At 36.1% G+C, this 20,580-nt stretch overlaps 2 protein-coding genes and 1 long non-coding RNA gene across 6 annotated transcripts in view; 2 read left to right on the top strand and 1 right to left on the bottom strand.

Moving 5' to 3' along the window:
- The window catches only part of LOC110834328 (GDP-D-glucose phosphorylase 1), a 77,086-nt gene extending 71,091 nt beyond the window's left edge, over positions 1-5,995 (top strand). The window contains exon 7 of the mRNA XM_087340670.1: positions 5,891-5,995. Within this exon, the coding sequence (XP_087196796.1) occupies positions 5,891-5,919 (29 nt within the window). The 3' untranslated portion in view covers positions 5,920-5,995. The remainder of the gene's footprint in view (positions 1-5,890) is intronic.
- Positions 1-20,580, bottom strand: part of LOC147871152 (uncharacterized) — a 299,440-nt gene that overhangs the window by 269,912 nt on the left and 8,948 nt on the right. The gene's annotated exons all lie outside the window — the stretch shown is intronic.
- Asator (tau-tubulin kinase asator) overlaps positions 1-20,580 on the top strand; it is a 92,025-nt gene that overhangs the window by 48,752 nt on the left and 22,693 nt on the right. For 2 of the 4 annotated variants that reach the window (XM_022073367.2, XM_022073364.2), the window contains exons 1-9: positions 5,897-6,011; positions 9,517-9,664; positions 11,024-11,238; positions 12,730-12,900; positions 13,618-13,716; positions 13,799-13,918; positions 15,096-15,365; positions 16,567-16,759; positions 18,034-18,368. In XM_022073367.2, the coding sequence (XP_021929059.2) occupies positions 5,955-6,011; positions 9,517-9,664; positions 11,024-11,238; positions 12,730-12,900; positions 13,618-13,716; positions 13,799-13,918; positions 15,096-15,365; positions 16,567-16,759; positions 18,034-18,368 (1,608 nt within the window). In that variant the 5' untranslated portion in view covers positions 5,897-5,954. Of the gene's footprint in view, positions 1-5,890; positions 6,012-9,516; positions 9,665-11,023; positions 11,239-12,729; positions 12,901-13,617; positions 13,717-13,798; positions 13,919-15,095; positions 15,366-16,566; positions 16,760-18,033; positions 18,369-20,580 lie in introns of those variants that run through there. The other 2 variants (XM_022073362.2, XM_022073365.2) reach the window with 2 other exon arrangements.

A 20,580-nucleotide genomic window follows, 5' to 3' on the forward strand; every position in this document is an offset into this window, starting at 1 on the left:
CATCGTCATAATCATTGCATCATTTAGAATAAATGGATTCTCACTTTATAGAAATGCATACTACCACCCTTGCCAAGTGACCACAGGGCACGAGTGGTCAGATTTAAGGTTATCATGGCATCGAGTATGAAGCAGACTGTCTTCTTGCATGTCGCACCACGTAATCTGGCAGTAGTTTATCAACATTTCATAAGTGCTTACTGCCATTGTTATCAAATGGACGCATTAAGCAGCCTTGAAGTTTCAGTAAACTTCTAACAGAGTACGCGGTGCAACATATTCTGTTTTTGACGTAAATACGTCTATATTTTCGGGTCAGTGTCATTCGGCAAAAAGTGAAACGAAAAAGTGTAACTTCATTGTTATGTTACCTTAGAAACGTCAATTGTTTACTCGGCATTATTGTTTCCTAGGAAACGTCATCTGTTTACTTAGCATTGTTGTTACCTATAAAACATTTCATAATATTACCTTACCTTACCTTACCTTACCTTACATTACAATTCATTACATTACCTTACGTTACATTACATTACTTTACATTACATTACAATTCATTACATTACCTTACCTTACATTACAATACATTACCTTACCTTACCTTACCTTACCTTACATTACCTTACATTACATTACTTTACATTACATTACCTTACCTTACCTTACATTACAATTCATTACATTACCTTACGTTACATTACATTACTTTACATTACAATTCATTACATTACCTTACCTTACATTACAATACATTACCTTACATTACATTACTTTACATTACATTACCTTACCTTACCTTACATTACATTACAATTACAATTCATTACATTACCTTACGTTACATTACATTACTTTACATTACATTACATTACAATTCATTACATTACCTTACCTTACCTTACATTACAATACATTACCTTACCTTACATTACATTACCTTACCTTACATTACTTTACATTACATTACATTACCTTACCTTACCTTACATTACAATACATTACCTTACCTTACATTACATTACCTTACCTTACATTACTTTACATTACATTACATTACCTTACCTTACCTTCATTACATTACATTTCATTACATTCAGTTACCACAGACCCATCTTAAGCGTAACTAATTCAAGTTAAATAAGCAATGTCTTAATCAAACTTTACTCAATTGTAAAGCATGTATAAAGGAAATACTTAGAATAAAGCCAATATATAAACTTCCTTTCCGTATAGACGTATTTACGTTAAGTTCTCCGGAACCGTGGTTCCACTATCACTTTTTAATGCACATCACCTGGAAGGTCTGAAGAAAGTCACAAACCCTGAACTAACTTGGCTTTGTTTTCTTTTATGTACTGAGGAATGGATTAAAATTGGCCTCAGAATACACAGTTTTATGCTGACATTTACCAGGGTCCTAATGTGGAAAGAGGATAGACACCTGTACGGAAAAGGAGAGAGAGATGCTGGAAACATCAAAGTATTTTGAGGCACAGCGGTATAATGGGAATCTCGTTAATCTTTAGAGGGAGCGAGAGGAAGATAAAAAACCAGCTGAAAGATTCAGTCCTTTGATGAAGTAATTAAGTACTATATATGTATCACGTTACTTCCGCACTCCCGAGAGAACACCCTCTAATAGAAGTTCTACCCTCATGAGCTGCCTGATGTAGTACTTTGTACCCATTTTGCTGGTAATGTTTACTTTTCTGCTCAATTAAATAAATAGCGTATTGTAATAACAACTGGTCATACTAGCCAGCTGCAATTTTTTTGATTCGTCGCTGTTTAGTCGAGTGCGCACAGCTGATTTCAGTCCTCTTGTTTTTGTTATTAATATTTATATCATAGTTTTATATTTTTCATAATTATTCAGTTCTACATTTTGTTTTTACAAGGTATGGCTATGGATATAAAGATGGCTGTGGAGTGTGTGAAGACGTTTATTTATACATACAACACTCCAAAAGTTTTCTGTCTTCTGGGTTGCGCTGTGTAGTCTGGTAGATGTTTACCAAAGATTCATCGCCCTGACGACGGAGGCAGTATGACCTCCGAAACGTTGGTAAACATCTACCAGACTACACAGCGCAACAATCCAGAAGACAGAAATCTTTATACTCACCGCTGTGAAAACCTCAAATCTTACAACACTCATAAAGTTACAGTTTTTGACGTAAATACGTCTATATTTTAGGGTCAGTGTCATTCGGCAAAAATGTGTTACGAAAAAGTGTAACTTCATTGTTATGTTACCTAGGAAACGTCATCTGTTTATTAACAAATAAACAACAATGGTTACCTAGGAAACTTCATCTGTTTATCAACAAATCGACAATAATGGTTACCTAAGGAACATCTATTTACGCGGCATTGTTGTTACCTATAAAATATTACATTACTTTACCTTACATTACCTTACCTTACCTTACCTTACCTTACATTACATTACCTTACCTTACATTACCTTACATTACATTACATTACCTTACCTTACCTTACATTACATTACCTTACATTACAATACATTACCTTACCTTACCTTACATTACATTTCATTACCTTACATTACATTACATTACCTTACATTACGTTACCTTACATTATAATACATTACCTTACCTTACCTTACCTTACATTACATTACCTTACCTTACCTTACATTACCTTACCTTACATTACATTACATTACTTTACCTTACCTTACATTACATTACATTACCTTACATTACAATACATTACCTTACCTTACATTACATTTCATTACCTTACATTACATTACCTTACATTACGTTACCTTACATTATAATACATTACCTTACCTTACCTTACATTACATTACATTACCTTACCGTACCTTACATTACATTACATTACATTACAATACATTACCTTACCTTACATTACATTACATTACCTTACATTACAATACATTACCTTACCTTACATTACATTTCATTACCTTACATTACATTACATTACCTTACATTACGTTACCTTACATTATAATGCATTACCTTACCTTACCTTACCTTACATTACATTACCTTACCGTACCTTACATTACATTACATTGCATTACTTTACCTTACCTTACCTTACATTACATTACCTTACATTACATTACATTACCTTACATTACAATACATTACCTTACCTTACCTTACATTACATTACATTTCATTACTTTACCTTACCTTACATTACATTACCTTACATTACAATACATTACCTTACCTTACATTACATTTCATTACTTTACATTACATTACCCTACATTACATTACCTTACATTACATTTCATTACATTCAGCTACCACAGACCCATCTTAAGCGTAACTAATTCAAGTTGAATAAGCAATGTCTTAATCAAACTTTACTCAATTGTAAAGCATGTATAAAGGAAATATTTAGAATAAAGCCAATATATAAACTTCCTTTCCGTATAGACGTATTTACGTCAAATTCTCCGGAACCATGGTTCCACTGACAACTTTTTTATAGCACCTCATTGTAATCGTGTGCTAAAGTATGTCTCCTAAGAAGCATAAATTAAACCTTTATTTTTTGAACTGGTTAGAGGGGAGACAGAGAAATGTTTGAATTATCTTTAAAAACATATATTTTAATGAACCTGAAAATGTTATAACTCTTTAGGTATCTTCATATTTACCAAGTGTGTGTGCATATGTGCTTTAATAATAATGGATGGAACAGAATGTCATTACTATGTACGTTTGATAACCTAAAATATGTATCTTGATCATGGTTCAGCACTTTTGGAAGGGACGGAAACTGAAGTGGATTACATAATGCTTTTGGTAGTGTTTAATGATGCCATGTTGTGAGGCTTGCAGAAGGGGATCCCGAAGACGTGTGAAGTTTTATGGTAGTACATCGTGGTTATGTAAATAGTTTAAATGCTAAAGAGAATAACAAATATGAAACTTGACATTGGTATAATTATAGATAATGCAATGGAGCAAAGTTCAGAAAGACTTTGCCTTCATATTCCGTCATGAAGGCAATGTAAATTATTAAGTTCTCAGTGAGTTAAGTAACGTCAGTAAAATAGGCCGGGGTTCAAAACAGTTTGAGGAAGAAACATTGTGTTTTGAAGAGATAAAAACCGAAATAATAAACTGCTGGGTTATTTTTAATTTATTTACAGGGAAATTTATACTTCATTGTAGCAAACGGTTGATGGAGTGAAGTGTAAGAATATCGGATCTCACTGTCGTTATGTTTACTAGAGGTTACATGAGAGCCAGATGGTTTCTACTGGAGCAGCGACCGTGCATAGTGTAACTCAAGACAGGGTCTTCTTCAATTTGTTCTGGTTTTTTATGTTTACCTTGTCTCTGACTTTTGTGAATATGTGAAACATATTAACATGAATGCATTTTAATTCAAAATTATGATAAAGATGATACAGACAGCAATTCTCTAGATCAGTGGTATTCAAGCTGGGGTACGCGAAGACATCTTAGGGGTACGTGAAATTTTGACGTAAATACGTCTATATGGAAGGGTCATTCCGCAAAAGTGGAAGGAAAATGTGTAAGATGGTTATCTAGGAAATATCAACAATTTGTAAATATGGACTGACAACAATGATCAGCTTTCATGCATTGTTATGTTACCTAGGAAGCGTCATCTGTTTACTTGGCGTTGTTGTGTTACATTACTTTCGTCATTGTGGAAAGAGCTCTGCTGTGAATCGGTTGTAGAAAAAGTGCGTCGTAGATTAGATAATTTTGTGCTGGTAAAAACGTTTTAGAATATCATAGGTACTTATATTATATAAGAATTATTAAGAAATCTATTGTTGCGTTAGTTTGTTGCGTCATACTATGTACAAGATGGATGACATTGAAGCTCCATAACGCAGAATATATGGCTTAATGTTGATGTCAAATCCTCAATGTAGTACTGCTAGATCAAAATCCTGTATAGATAACATATTTCAGCTACCACAGACCCATCTTAAGCATAACTAATTCAAGTTGATTAAGCAATGTTTTAATCAAACTTATCTCAATTGTAAAGCATGTATAAAGGAAATATTTAGAATAAAGCCAATATATAAACTTCCTTTCCGTATAGACGTATTTACGTCAAATTCTCCGGAACCGTGGTTCCACTGTCAATTTTTTTTAAAAAAAAAATATATATATTATTTTATGATAAACACTGAATAATCAATAATGTAATTTATTTAATTTATTGTAGATGTAGATTATATACTATGTATAACTTGAATTATACACCAACAACTTTGAGGGTACAAAGTTGAAGAGAAATTATATCTGGGGGTACGCGAACAAAAAAGGTTGAATACCACTGCTCTAGATTGATAATTTTTTCAGTTTCATTGTCATTTAATGACATGGTTAATTCTTGCTCCAGAAATTTTGTTTTGACTGGACTGAATGGAAAGCTTAAATTGTGAATATAAAAATAAAATTTACAACAGAGCAACAGAATAGAACTTACGTACAGCATTAGAAATTGTATATTTAACCTTAATGTTACTCATTCTACCTATATTTTGGATGTTCTGCCATATTTATTGTCTGTGGTAGTGGAAATTAAAACAAATTATCACAGTATCAGCTTCAGAATGGTATCAATATATATAGTGTTAACAAGATAATTGATCCCTTTTGTGTATGATTGAAAATATATGTCTTTAGTATTTAAGGTAAGTAAAAGGAAATTTTATGACTGTAAAAATCTTTGTCTGCTGTAAGATGAAGCAATTACTACTGTTCTCGTATCTTACATTTTCACCTTTTCAGTCCATAATTGTCATGAGTAACAAGTTAATTTTCTTATATAACATTCTGAAAATCTTGTTCTGTAATGTTCCCATATTTCTCTGTTTCAGGAAGCAAGAGGCCCCACTGCACCATGTAGGGGACGAATCAACAGATCAGAACAATAACATCACCATGACAAGCGAAGATCTGCTTCAGCCTGGCCACGTGGTCAAAGAACGCTGGAAAGTGGTGAGTTTGACTTCTTTATTGTAGTTTATCATAAAAAACTAACAGTGGAACCACGGTTCCCTAGTTAACGTTGAATAACGTTTAACTGTAGAAGTATATTTGTACTTAAATAAAATTTTATTTACACATTAATGTATACCTTTACATCTTATCTATACGTGACGTCATCCGCCGACAGCTTAACAATGTGTTGTGTCATGTACTCAACACACTCACACTCTAGAACCGTTTTTTGTTACCAAATAAGTGGCCAAAACTCCCAAACCGTAAGAGTTAGCTGAAATCTGTTTGCAAATTTGAAAAACTCGTGTTTATTTACGTATTTCACTCGCAATATGTCCAGATCTAACTCTTACGCTTTAGGCCTGGCAAGCTGTTGAAGTTAAGGAACGAGGGTATAGTTATTACATGTTTTGGGTAATTATTTCAACAATGTGTAAAATATGCATTATAGAATAAAGAAAACATCATGTAGAAAAAGCCCTTTATTTACTCTTTAATTTACATATAGGTTTATATTCTCTATCTTGCATAGGTCTCGAGTTATTGGCGTTTGAAGAAGTTACACACCAGCGTTACCTTAATCTTAGAGTTTCCGTGATTTTATGAACGTTATTCAACGTTAAAAACTGATCTCTGAACCTACCAGAAGGTTAGACAGTACATTGGAGCTTGTTAAACCTTACCAAGGTCTCATGCATTTTTGTAAAATGGGTATTTGGATCTCCAGGCAGACTTTAGTCGAGTCTGGGCTAACTGTAAAACAGCTGATCAAGTTAAGGATGTGGGAGACAATTATCGTGGAGCCAACTGATTATTCTATATTTATTAAATAAAAATACAGATATGTGAACTTGAAACTGAGAGCTTATATATGTTCTTGCAGCACTTCAATGCCTCCATTGGCGGTATTCTGAGTAATCACTCGAAAATTCCGTGTAAAAATTCTTTCAGTGAAGAAAGTAGTGGATTGATGTTCCATTGCATGACAAGCGGAGTGATGAAAGCCTCAGAAGGGTGGACTGTGTGGGAGATATAGGTGTATATAACAGTAAACAAAATCTTCCAGAAATACGTTGTGAATATGTAAATTAGAGTGAGGTGACACAATATATTCTTTAAGGGCAGGATTTTGTGAATGTGGTTGTGATCATTTGGATGACATAAAAATAGAATTTCCTGACTAACTGAATAACTATCAAGTTCTCAGGGAAAACAAAATGACATGGAGTTAGTAAAATGATTCCTGCCAGTTTAGGTTATGTTGCCATTTATAATATATTTTTTATTTGAACACAGTAAGCTTAATGACATGTATGTAAAGCATTATGTGACTATAATGAGGAATTTTTGTGGTGTATACAGTTCTCCCACTGTTGATGTAGTAGTTGAATGAAGAAAGTTACATTTGGCCGGACACGAAGCCCAGATGATGGGAATGAGAAATTCATGCAGAAATTTCATTGGGAAATCTCTTAGAAAGTATCTGCTTTAAAGTTTAATATGGAGATGGGAGAATAGTGTTCGAATGGATTAAGGAAATGTGTTGTAAGTACGCTAACCAACTGTGATAATTTCCCTTTGGTTATGCATGGCATGTTACTCGTATTCAAGGGTGTCGTTACTTGTGTTATGGGGATGTAAACAGGCTTGAACTAGGTTGGGATGGAGTCTGGTGCTGAGCTTATGCCCACTCTGCAGATTACTAGAGACTAAGTTGGGGGCAACAAATGTGGGAGAAATCAATGACAACTCAACTGTAATGGTCACAGTTCTGTAAGAACCAGTCCTCTGAATCTAGCTGTGATGAATATGCATAGTACATTCTGCTGTCTGGTATTCGTGACTGTCGCACCCAAAGTATCATTATCAAAGAACTTCCTCTTTTGAGAGATGAGATTATGCAAGTGTGACTGGTAGTGACTCATTCTGTGTTCTTCTGTTTCAACTGGCATTACACATTAAGTGTTGGTTGCTGGCTCAAGGCCAGCAGAACAATTTACATACAGACTGACACACCTTTGAACTGGTTGTCCAATTTTGACATGTGTTAGCTTTAATGAGTCATATGATGAATAGACTTCATCTAATGAAGATTGATCCACAAGGAAGTGACTTGAATGATAAGATGGCAATAGAAAATGAACAAACACGTGGCCTAGAATAAGTCTGAGAGAAATTAATTATGATTTGGAGGAATTTACTTAACAAGATACTTGTATAATCTTACTGATTAACACACACACACACAATGCATTTTTTTTATTTATAATTTGGACATGTGTTTCATGTTCAAGGTATAACTGCGCATCAGAAATTTGTGAAATGCACATTTTGCATAATTTATGTTAAAGTCACAAATAAGAACTTTCTTGCAGACTTACATATGATAATTTGTCATAAATAATTTTTAACATACATATACATAAATATGGTTTTGTGTGTGTATATAATGGCACAATAATCATTGGTAACATAATAATAAAGAAAAAAACATTGTGATGAAAGACTTGGGCTACAAGCTGCATCAGGTGGCTGATAGGTGAATAAACCATATCTCCTGCCGACGTTTCGAGAACAATCTCTGTTCTCATCCTCAGGGCTGCTGGGTAACCAGTTCGTTCCTTTGTTGCGCACTAGCTGATGGGAACTCATATACAAGTTAATTCCCTTCAAAGTAGTCTCTTCCTCAAAGAATATAGTGATTCCAGTGGTCCTGCCACATACTGGTGTTCTTGAAAATGTAAACATTTTATAAATTTCATGTAGAGCTTGGTAAAAAGTAAAGCTGTCCCACTATACGCCATGTAGGTCATTTCAGGGGAGTAGAGGTATAGCAACTACTATTTCTTGACCTCGGCACCAGATGGGGATGAGTGGTCAGCATCACGCCCCGGCCGTGCTTTACCCCCGGGAAAGGATCCCGGCACCCATTGGACAGGAGGCTGGGTGGGCCCCAGAGCTGGTCTGGACGCAGAGACTAGAGGAAAAATCCTCTGCCCGTCGGGGATCGAACCCCGGTCGTCCAGCCCTTAGCCAGTCACTATACTGACTGAGCTATCCCGGCTCCTATGTAGAGCTTGGTACATGTACATTATTTCATAATGTCAGCCATTTCACAGTATGACCACTATGTAAGTAAAGTAAAGTAAAGTTTGTCCCACTATACGCCATGTAGGCGTTTGGGGTGAGAGGAGGTATAGCTCCTCTCTTCCTTGACCTCGGCACTAGATGGGGGTGAGTGGTCAGCATCACGCCCCGGCCGGCTTTACCCCCGGGAAAGGACCCCGGTACCCATTGTAGAGGAGGCTGGGTGGGCCCCAGAGCCGGTCTGGACGCAGAGGCTAGAGGAAAAATCCTGCCCCCATCGGGGATCGAACCCCGGTCGTCCAGCCCGTAGCTAGTCACTATACTGACTGAGCTATATGACCACTATGACACATGCTATGACTTTGTATTACTAGTAATTGTGCTCTACTGGTTGCTTGTATGTGTCTCTGCATAGGTTCGTAAGATAGGAGGTGGAGGGTTTGGAGAGATCTATGAAGGGCTAGACCTCGTGACCAAAGAGCAAGTAGCTCTGAAGGTAGAATCAGCTCGACAGCCCAAACAGGTACTGAAGATGGAGGTTGCCGTACTGAAGAAGTTGCAAGGTAAGTTCAGATGCCTTTGAAAGATTTTATTGTTGCTATCATTATCACAGCTCTGTAGCACAAAACAATAGTATATTTATCCCAAAATTTGTAAACCATTTAAATGATTCTTTAGATAAAGTACGTTGAATTGTTTGGAAAGCATAGTTTATATTTGCTGTTCAACAACGTGCACATCTCATTCCAAGGTTTTGCCTCAGTTGTACAACCAATCTGCCAAATTTTGTAACAAAGAAGTATTAGATGATGAGAATTGGTAGTCCCATGTCCATCCCCAAGTAGAAAGATTACAAGCTGAGGTCTGTCTGCTGTTACTTATTTTTTCTTAGGATTCTTATTGTTTTTATATCTGACATGTCCAGCAACTTAGAAACAAATTCAACGTTAAAGATATCCCGGTAGACCCAATATGTTTTAATTGTTTGGAATTTTGTTCATATTGTAAGCAAGATACTCACATGATACCTGATTGCATACCATTTTTTGTATTTCTGTAATACTGAGACAAAACATAGTGTGTTGCTCTTGAAGCTTACTGTACCTAAAATACAAGACATTTTATTGTACAAGTAAATAAATCATGGATTGTTTTTCCATGTTGGTTTAATGTAGAAATTCCTTTACAGGTTACCGAAGAAATTGGCATGAAATTAAATATAGATAAAGTAAATGTATGAGCTAATCACAACACCAAAATCTGCAACAGTCATAGTACATGGTTGAAATTTTGAATATCTGGAAATAACAGTACAAAGAGAAATGGGATTCATTATTACACTAAGAAAATAATAAATTCAAGGAATGTTTGTTCACTTTAATTTTAAAAAAATTGTTATTCTGTGAACTTTTCAGAACAATGTAAGATATATATCTAATAGGAATAATTATGCCAGTTATTTTGTAATTTGTGCAATTTAGTTCTCTAAGTCTGAGGAAATAACAATAAAGTAAAGGACTGAAGAGATAAGAGGAAAATATTAAGATTACGAAGATTGCTGTATTCTGGGTTGTAGCACCGTGTAGTCTGGTATAAGTTTACCTGTGTTATAGAGATACTTGCTGCTTCCATCATCAGGATGATGATTCATTACAGTTACCTCTAAAACGTTGGTAAACTTCTACCAGTCTATACAGTGCTACAACCCAGAAGACGGCCATCTTCAGCTCAGCATCTTGTCTGTGGCAGACTTTAATGATGTTGAATCTGAGACTTAATCGTAAATGACAGGGTGGAAGTGAGTGGTGACTGTTAGCAGTGATAACAACCCCTGAAATTCTGTGTGTTAACCCTTGTATTCGTTATTTCGATGGAACAAGCTAGTGACAGACTTACGTGTTGTTGTGACCTGTTACGTTCAGGAAAGGAACATGTATGTCGCTTCATCGGCTGTGGCCGCAATGACCGATTCAACTATGTAGTGATGCAGCTGCAGGGGAAGAATCTGGCTGAACTCCGCAGGGCCCAACCCCGTGGCGCTTTCTCTCTTTCCACCACACTCCGTCTTGGCTTGCAGATTCTCCGTGCAATAGACTCCATCCACCAAGTTGGCTTCCTACACAGGGACATTAAGCCTGTAAGTTTCAAACACAAATCTGTACAAGTTTATCTGTGTTCAATATCTTGGTCCTAGATGTGCTCTGTGGCGTATGTACAGCTATGGTAAAAGTGCCTGCAACATCATTAAACAATACTAGTGCTAGTTGTGCCCTTTTCGTTCAGGTTCAGGGTATATTAAAACTTGGTATAGAATAATCTCTGGTAAATTATGCTTAAAGAAATGAACTTGCCATGTTATCCCAGTTGTAACATGTCTGACTTTTTTTAGATATGAATTTTTCATTATGGATGATGATGATGATGATGATGATGATGATGGTGTGGTTGTTGTTATGAATTTTGTGCCATGTAGACATGTAGGTGGATGCTAATGTTTGGGAGAAATGTACTCTGTCCTTCTTCAGGGCTGAAGTGGCAATACTGGGAGGTGGATGGATTTATGTAGGTTTAGAAGAAGGGAAGGCTGAGAGGGGGCCAGAGATGAGGAATGAGGGTGAAAGGTACGAGCTAATAGGTAGTCTCCAAGCATCCCTCCACTTTCCAGCATTGCTGCTTTAGCCCAGAAAATGAAGACAGTTGTTTCAGAGGTCCTCACGGCCTCCAATTCAGCATTGTCAGTCCCAACCTGGCCATTAGGACACCACTGTCCTTTTCAGGACACCAATCGGCCCTCACTGATCTCTCACGTTATTCTATTCTATCCCCGTCATCATCACGTCTACCTGCACTACTTTATGTCTGGTGACCCACCTGTCAGACCCTGAAGGACTCTTATAAGGGCCATTTCCTTTAACTTCTCTCTCTTGCATATCCTTTCCCCTCCTTCTGGTCATGCTGTAGTATTCCCCCCTCTCTTATTGACTCCCGGGCCTCGCCCAATCCTAAACCCCTTCTTCCTTGTCCACCGATCAAGGTTCTGCCTTAACGGATTGGCTGCTATGTCTCAAACTGATTCCACACGTGTGGCTTACTCATTGCTCTGATGATGGAGGCAGTAAGGACCTCTGAAGCACTGGCAGACTTCCAGTGCTACAACCCAGAAGACAACCATCTATGAAATGGAGATGTTTGAGGATTACTGTATGATTATTGGAATTAAAAATCTAATGGTGCTGGCCATGAATTGCTGAAATGTTGGAATAAAGTTTGATAGTATCAGGGTATAAGTCCTAGAAGTTGAGAAAATGAAAAACAGTTTTCAGAAAGTTCTCTCAGATCATGCTTATTCATTTTTCCAAATATTCATAGAAATCTGTTTATACAGTTTACACACGAACGTATGGCTGAATTTATAGTTTTTCTGTACTCCAGGTAGTATGAAGTATAGGCTATAAAGTAGCAGTCATACTTTGGTTGTAATTTGTGGACTTATACCCTTTTACCCTGGCACTGACAAATTTTTATCACAACTACTAATGTAATGTTCTTATTGCTCTCCTACTTGCTAGTATAGTTGTACTGTGAACCAGCAGCTTCCACATTAAGTAATCCATATTGTAATTTGCAGTCAAACTTTTCTGTTGGTCGGCTTCCACACAATGCTCGCAAAGTATACATGTTGGACTTTGGACTGGCTCGTCAGTATACGACAGCTACGGGAGAAGTGCGTGCCCCTCGTGCTGCAGCGGGCTTCAGAGGCACTGTGCGCTATGCCTCCATTAATGCTCACAAAAACAAAGTCAGTGTTATACTGTTCTCATTGTACTTTGCTCCACTGAGCTTTAAATTTAAGTCTGATCTAATTCAAATAAATGTGAATGGTACCATTTTGTATAGATTATATTTCAACTTCAAGAACTTTGTTTACAATTAAAATCTTTTGATATGACCAATTGTTCATATACTGATAGTGGGTGGAAACATTTTGGCCCACTTAGGAGGAACTTTGTGCTTCATATTCATATATTGTTTATTGTTAGGGTAATTATTTTTGTAAGTTCAGGTGAACTGATTTTGCAGCACTCATAGGTAAAACAATAAATTAATTATCACCATGAGGATGAAAACTAGATTGAAATGTCTCAATGCATGTTGAAAGGCAGAGTCTTGTGCTTACAAGAATGAACCTTTAGGTTTATTGATGGCACATTCTTGAATAGTCAGATAAATATACTGTTCTGGAAAGACCTCGTGTTAGATTTTAGGCATCGTAGATAATTGTTTGTTTATTGTCATTGTTACTTATGCTATTTTTATTGTAAAGTAAAAGTTTTCAAGTTAAAATATTCTCTACTCTTGTAAACTCACATGCCCGTAGTTCCACAGACACGTAAATTTACATGTTGCAAATACTCCTCAGCTAAACTTCTCTCTTATTCTGTATGTTTGTATTAATATTCATGAAGTCCATGATATCATTTAGATACTGAATCAGTTGTTTCTTGAATTGCTGCAGGAAATGGGTCGTCATGACGACTTGTGGTCTCTGTTCTACATGCTGGTAGAGTTTGTGAATGGACAGTTGCCATGGAGGAAGATCAAAGACAAGGAACAGGCAAGTAATGTCCAAATTAACAGAGAAATGTGATCATATGATTCTTATACACATTCTTTTGATATGTTCCTTTTGGTTGCAGGTTGGCCTAATGAAAGAGAAGTATGATCATCGGTTACTGTTGAAACACTTGCCTTCGGACCTACGACAGTTCCTGGACCACATACAGTCACTAGAATATGCAGACAAACCTGACTATGCTGTAAGTGGATATCACCTTGGGTACAAAGTAGTCAGTTGATCAGCTGATTGATGTATAGCGATTTTCACTGCAGTGGAATTTTAAATCTTCAACACATCAGGTGACAATTGAAGTCCAAACTTAAAAATAGAACAAACAAGAAACACAAATAGCTTACACTTGCTTCTTGTTAGTGGCAGTTCCTATACAAATTAGCATCATGACTTTCACTTTCTTACGTTGTCTTCTTAATGAGGGTCAGACTTGAGATAAATATCTGTCCTTGTCTGTCATTGCAATTTTAAGTTGTGTCTCTTCTTTCCACTTGCTTCTTCCATCAGTTTTTTCAAGTCTTCTTTCCAATATGCCTTCATTTTCCGTTTTGATTATGCTGTCTCCTTTCATTAATTTCTCATTACCAACCAAAAAATATTATATTTTGTCCACAAACTTTGTTGTAATTTATTGTCAAATAGTATAAATTGACTGCTTTTCTTACCTCTTTATTTCTGTCTTCTAGTTTTGCCTACTATCTTTCTTACATTTTTGTAATATTTTATCACTGTGCATGATGAGAAAATAGTTACCATGTAATAACTGCGTAATTGTAAATGAGAAGTTAATGAGAATTATAAATCAACAAATTTGTTAAAAAAATTAATAATATGTAAACCTGTTTGTCTATCATGTTTAATAAACTGCAACAAAATTTTCATAAATTGTTCATGGTGGCCCATAAGTTGATAAGGGTGAGTTAGGCCATAGGTATTTTAAATATTGAAAGCCCGTATCATAGTTGAAAGAGTAATTTTACAGGCTTCTTATAACAAATAGTGATTTAACTAGTGCATATTTAGGCAGCAAAACCATTGCTATTTTAGATCTTTTAAGCATTGCCTTACTATTACAGAAATGTCTGGAGAGAGAGTGTCTTTTATTATTTTTTCATATTACATTAATAAAGGAATTTTATGACCAAGAAATAATGCTTTCCACCATATGACAGTCTTGCCAAACACCAACCCCACATGTTCACTTCCGGATATCGTCGGCATTCACAGGACAGAAACAATACATGGAAGCAGAACACCGCAGTAGGTGCTTCCAGTCATAATTTCTATTACTTTGCAGAATTAGGTGTATAGATTTTTATATAATTAAACAATAATAGTCCTAAAAAAAATTAAATTCTTTTCAGATGTTGATCGGCCTGTTTGAGCGCTGCATGAAGCGTCGAGGAGTTAAAGAATCGGACCCCTACGACTGGGAAAAGGTGCCGAACGTAACTTCTGTAACAGACAATGCGGTACCTCCTGCAGCCACCACGTCACCTGCCATACTCAGTCGACCAGTAACTGGCATCCTGGGAGCTACTCGCATAACTGACAACCTTGTGGAGGACAACCTCATTACAAGCCTTGACAACAACCAGGAGAACATTGAGCCGGACAACAAACGGGAACTTGAGGTCAGATTGGTATTGTTACGGTTTATTATTGGTACAAGAGTTTTTGGATTGTTCTGTAACTTATGGATTAAAAATTTAAGAAGGAAATTCTTTATATAGTAGATTCTCGATTATCTCAATTTGTTGGGAAATATATTTTTGTGGATAATCAAAACCCTATATAATCCACAAAAGTGGAAGATAAACATGCAAATGTAACAAATATATAAGTTTATTTATATACATATGTTACTTAAATGTTTAAAGATTTACTAATAACAGAAAGGATTCTATATAAAATTGAATACAATACATGCAAGCTATTTTAAAAAAAGGATTTCAGTGGGCAGTAATAACATTCTGTTGTCATAAAATTCAGGTTTTATCAACAGTTGATTTATGCTAATACTTTAAATATGTAATTGATATATTTATTCCTTTCTTTTTAAACATTCTAACTTTTACTGCAGATCTTCTAAATTAATTTTTGATTTTTGTTTAAACGTGATAGATGCTGGTTAATCTTCCCTTGGATAATTGAGAGTTTACTGTAAAAGAGAATGACCTTTGTTGTCTTGCACTCGTTGGAAATGGGTTGTCTTTTCACCACTACATCCATGATGCTGGGATACATATAGCTCTTATTCTGGGATACTGGATCTTTCTTCCCAAAATGAAGGGCTGTTAGAGCATGAAGGTGGCCACTTATTCTACCCACAGTTGTGGCTAACTTATAGTTTTATGTATTTTTCATCTACTATCATAAGGTGTTTAAATCCAGAAATTAGCTGTGATTAAGATGTGTAGTAATGATAATTGCACAGAAGGATGGGATGTTAAAGGAAGGGTAATATCAAAATGGGATTAAGGGAAATATGTTATAATTATGTGGATGATATTGAATTGACTCAGGACAGTCTAATTGTTGGCTTCTATGGTTATGCTGATGAACCTCAGAGTTCCATAGCAACATTAAATTTCCTTATTAATAGAATACTTAGTCTTATGGCTTTCATGGAGGTTTGTTTTAATATAGTGTTTTTTAGTTTTGTGTGATGATTCCATGAGCTGATTTGACAGCATTTGGGAAAATTTAATAGTCTTCAAAGGCAACACAGCACAATATCGTCACCCAAAAATAAAGACAGAAAATTTTAACCAGTTATCTCCTTGGTGAATATGCTGTACTAGGATGGCAGCTAATTGTGGTATGCACTGGCAGGCGCAGCTTGACTATGAAAGTGTGTGTCGAAGACGATGTCACAACCTCCATCAGGAAACGACATCCCCCCTGGTGACTGAGACAAATCGAGACCGAGGAGACAAGCTAGTTATAGACAAGAATTGCAATGCTACCCTGGCTGCTACACAAGCCTCAAACCAGCCACTGGATACGAACACACAACTTTTGCAAGGTGAGTTGTTTTGTCTACGTACAAGTATTGCAGATTTGTGTAATCTACACCACCTTGTATTTCACACATAATATAATATAAATTTTTAAATGTCCTGTCCAACTTGAACCATATGTCTAATAACAATTTTACTCAGCATTCAGAATGGAAAGTTTTGGTATTCTAATTAATAAGTATGAAAATAACCCACACGTTTTCTTGTCCATGGATATAAGTTATATTGTGGATAATGCTCCATCCTTAAAGACTGTTTTGTTGCATTGTGATATACAACAGTGCTGAATATCTAAAATTATGAACTTAGTAAAATATGTGGTATGACTCAAATCAGCATTAGCGTAAGTACTGTTTCTCCTCCTTCAGAGAAATAAAAAAGTCATAGAATCTTCGTTTGCACTGTAGGCATTATCAGGAGCGGGAGAATAAATAATTGATAGTCTTGTGTTTGGATGAAGTTTATTTTCTTCTCATTTGTGAGCCTTCAAGCCCTCTTCTGGCAAATGCTAAGTCTTGCCTAATTTTATTTTGACAAAGCTTTATAAGGTAGGATAAAACGGTCGCCAGAAAGGGTCCACAAACACACACTATATAGACAGAATTTAGAATTTTCACCTACTACTATGTCAACATAAAGACTTCGGAGTGTGAAGTGTCACTCAGACAAGGATTTAAGCTTTCTCAGTTTCAGTCTTTAAAATGTTAATTATAATTTCATTTTATAATACATTTATGAATTAAACACATCTTCTTCTACTACCCTACACCATATGCAGATATGTATTAATAGTAGTCAGAAACTGTGGACAGTTAAGAGAGTGATGATCAGTTGTGCAAGTCATTTTACTGTCAGCATAGTCATCTCTGGAACTACAAGGGTTAAATAATGGTTCCCACTAATGGATAGTAACTAACCACTAGTGCTGTTGGGTGATTTTCCTGATTGCCTATATATATATATATATAACATAGGTCATTTATGACAATCTCAGATATATTGATAATTTTAGCAGAAACAGTATTGTACCTAACCCATTTGATATTCAGCATACCAAATTACTGCATCATAAAATCAAAATTATTCTGTGTAACATTAGTACATTTTTAATGCTGTTTTGTGCGATAGATAATTGGTCGAAGAATTTATTATTGCCTGAGGCTGAATCATAACTACAACTAGACACTTCCTGTCTGAACATCGACTTGTGTTATATAGCAATGTGTGGTTTGCTTTATCTGTTGATTTGTAAAGATGTCTAACCAATCTCTATCACCAGGCTCACCAAAGAAACAACAGGTTGTACAGCGTCGAGCAGTTTCGATGGCAGGGGTGGACCCCACACCAGAGACACATCCGCATCTCCATCATCACCACGCGCCTTCACCTGTCGCTCCTGCGGCTGATAAAGCGGTGGATTACGAGGGTGATGCAGTGATGGCATCTGCTCGTAGCAATTCGGACACGCAGCAGCATCAGCATGCTGGCAAGAAGGCAGGAAGCACGCCTACTTCAGGCACCAATCAAAACCAGCAACAGGCACGCAAATCAGGGACAACGTTCGGTCGGCTACGTGTTGTTACAGCACCTGCAACTTGTGTCCAGGATCTGCAGGTAATAAGTACAAAATATATAAATCTGCCATGTCTCTCAGTCATTATCATATGTGTTAATTTAATTTATGGGCACCTTTTGCAGTAAGAAAAGTATTTGAAATTTTACTTTCTTCAACGTTGTTTTGTATAATGATGAGGGAAGGGTAATACACTAGGTAATTCATGTAAGTATAATTTGTTTTGTACTAGCATAATCCTTGTACTATCTTTCTCTGGTGTTATATTTTTTTCTAACGAAGAAGTATTGAGGAGAGTCAACGAGCAAAGAAACATTCTGCAGGCGATTACACGAAGGAAAGCTAACTGGCTGGGACATATTATGAGAAGGAATGGATTACTGAGTGATATCACCGAAGGCCAGGTTGAAGGAAAGAGAGGACTGGGAAGAAGACTGATACAGCTAACCGACAACCTTAAACAAGGAAAGAAGATGACGTTCCAGGAATTAAAGCGAGAAGCCGAGAATAGGGACAACTGGAGAGCTCTTTTTGGGCAGAGCAATGGACCTGTCGTAAGACAGAACACTTAATAATAATAATAATTAAAGTGCTGTTATGGTGGTACAGTAACATGTTCATCGAACATACCATCTTGTATCTGTATGTTATGTATTTTGCATGAAACTTCACTGCATCCTTTACCAACATTTACTTTGTGGAACAACTTTGAAGTCTGAACATGTTGTGTTGGTTGTGAATTTTATTTGATCTTATGGACTTCCCACCGATTTTAATCTTTTTTGTTGGGAATTTATGCTGAATGTGGGGATGTCTTGCACTATAAAGAAGTTTGATGACTGAGTCGTGGGTCTGTATTGAAATATCTTTTTAGTTTTGAGGCTAGAAATAGAAATGCTCATGAATGAGAAACAGTGGTGGTGGAACTTGAAGAGGAAAGTGACTTTGGGAAATGGTATTGCTGTGTGATATAAACCATCATATAAATGAATTAAATACCTAACTTCAAGTCAACAGAAACTCATTTCTAATGTGTTTGGGGCTGTTACAACTTCTGAAATGAAGCTGGAACTATTTCAGAAACAGTTTGAGAATGTTAGCTCGTGTCATTTATCTTCCTGTGAGTTGCTTCATAAGGATGGAACAGTGAATGTTCCTTTTCCAAGTGTCTGTGTTGTAGTTGTGATTGGTTCCTTGGCTGAGAATTTTGAAATGAAATTTGCTGGCTTTTTGTAGCCATGCTACAAATGTATTTATCTTTTAAAACCCATTCTCTATTTTTTGTTAGCAATGATGATCCAGAAATACTGCAACTGTAACTGATTGAACTACAGTAAGTGCTTGATTTTGTGCAGCATTTTAAACCAGGAAACTTTAATTACCTTTTATGGTTCTTTACTAGTATCTTCATTCTCTGAGTTCTATATGCTGACATGAAATTTGGCTAATATTTTGTAGCACATATACAAGTGAATAGGCTACTTTATGTATGAAAGAAACCAAACCAAAATCTGTTTATGAATCACCAATGTGTACATATATGATGTGATGTGAATTGGCATTTCAAAATTGGAACCAAACGTAAATTCTCTTGTGGTGAAAAGGTAGGCCCAAGATTCATATTAATATGGTGAGTGTATGTTATTTTTGTCATAATATTCAGCTCTGTGTTGGTTGTGGGGATATTTGAATGCAGCAGCCCTCATAGCACAAGAAGTCTTCCAGTGTGTCCCACCTGCCTAAGAGATTGAGCACCAGTACTGTAAGAGATGCAAGGAAGCTCATCTAATAATTTTTAAATACATTTCAGGCACTTAAAGAATCAAGATAATTTGAGTCATTTGTCTTATGTTACACAGATTGTGTAATCTTAGTCTCATGAAAGCTGTAGTTTCCATTAACCTTTAATATTCCTTGCTAACCACACACTGATCATGCACTGGGAGAGTATTTTTCCCATTATGTATTGACATTTAAAATTTGTTGTATTTAGAGGAAATCATTTTGTTTGTGTCGTGTTTTTTGATATTCTGCCCTCTTGAGTATTTATTCTTCCTTTATATTCCCTGCATCACATCTTATGTGTGATCCAGCTGGCCGTGCATTGTGGTAACAAACTGCTAAACCATTAAACGTACAGCTGAAGTCTGGCTGGCTGCCCTGAAATACAGGGATACGAATTCCCTCACCCCATACAATAAAGGTTAAATGCTGGTCATCAGCTAGAACCACTAGTATCTTAAATGGTACATC

The sequence above is a fragment of the Zootermopsis nevadensis genome, unplaced genomic scaffold (assembly GCF_977971745.1).
Source record: "Zootermopsis nevadensis isolate Lab colony 2312 unplaced genomic scaffold, Znev_1.0 Znev_ptg000061l, whole genome shotgun sequence".
In the NCBI taxonomy this organism is placed as follows: domain Eukaryota; kingdom Metazoa; phylum Arthropoda; class Insecta; order Blattodea; family Termopsidae; genus Zootermopsis; species Zootermopsis nevadensis.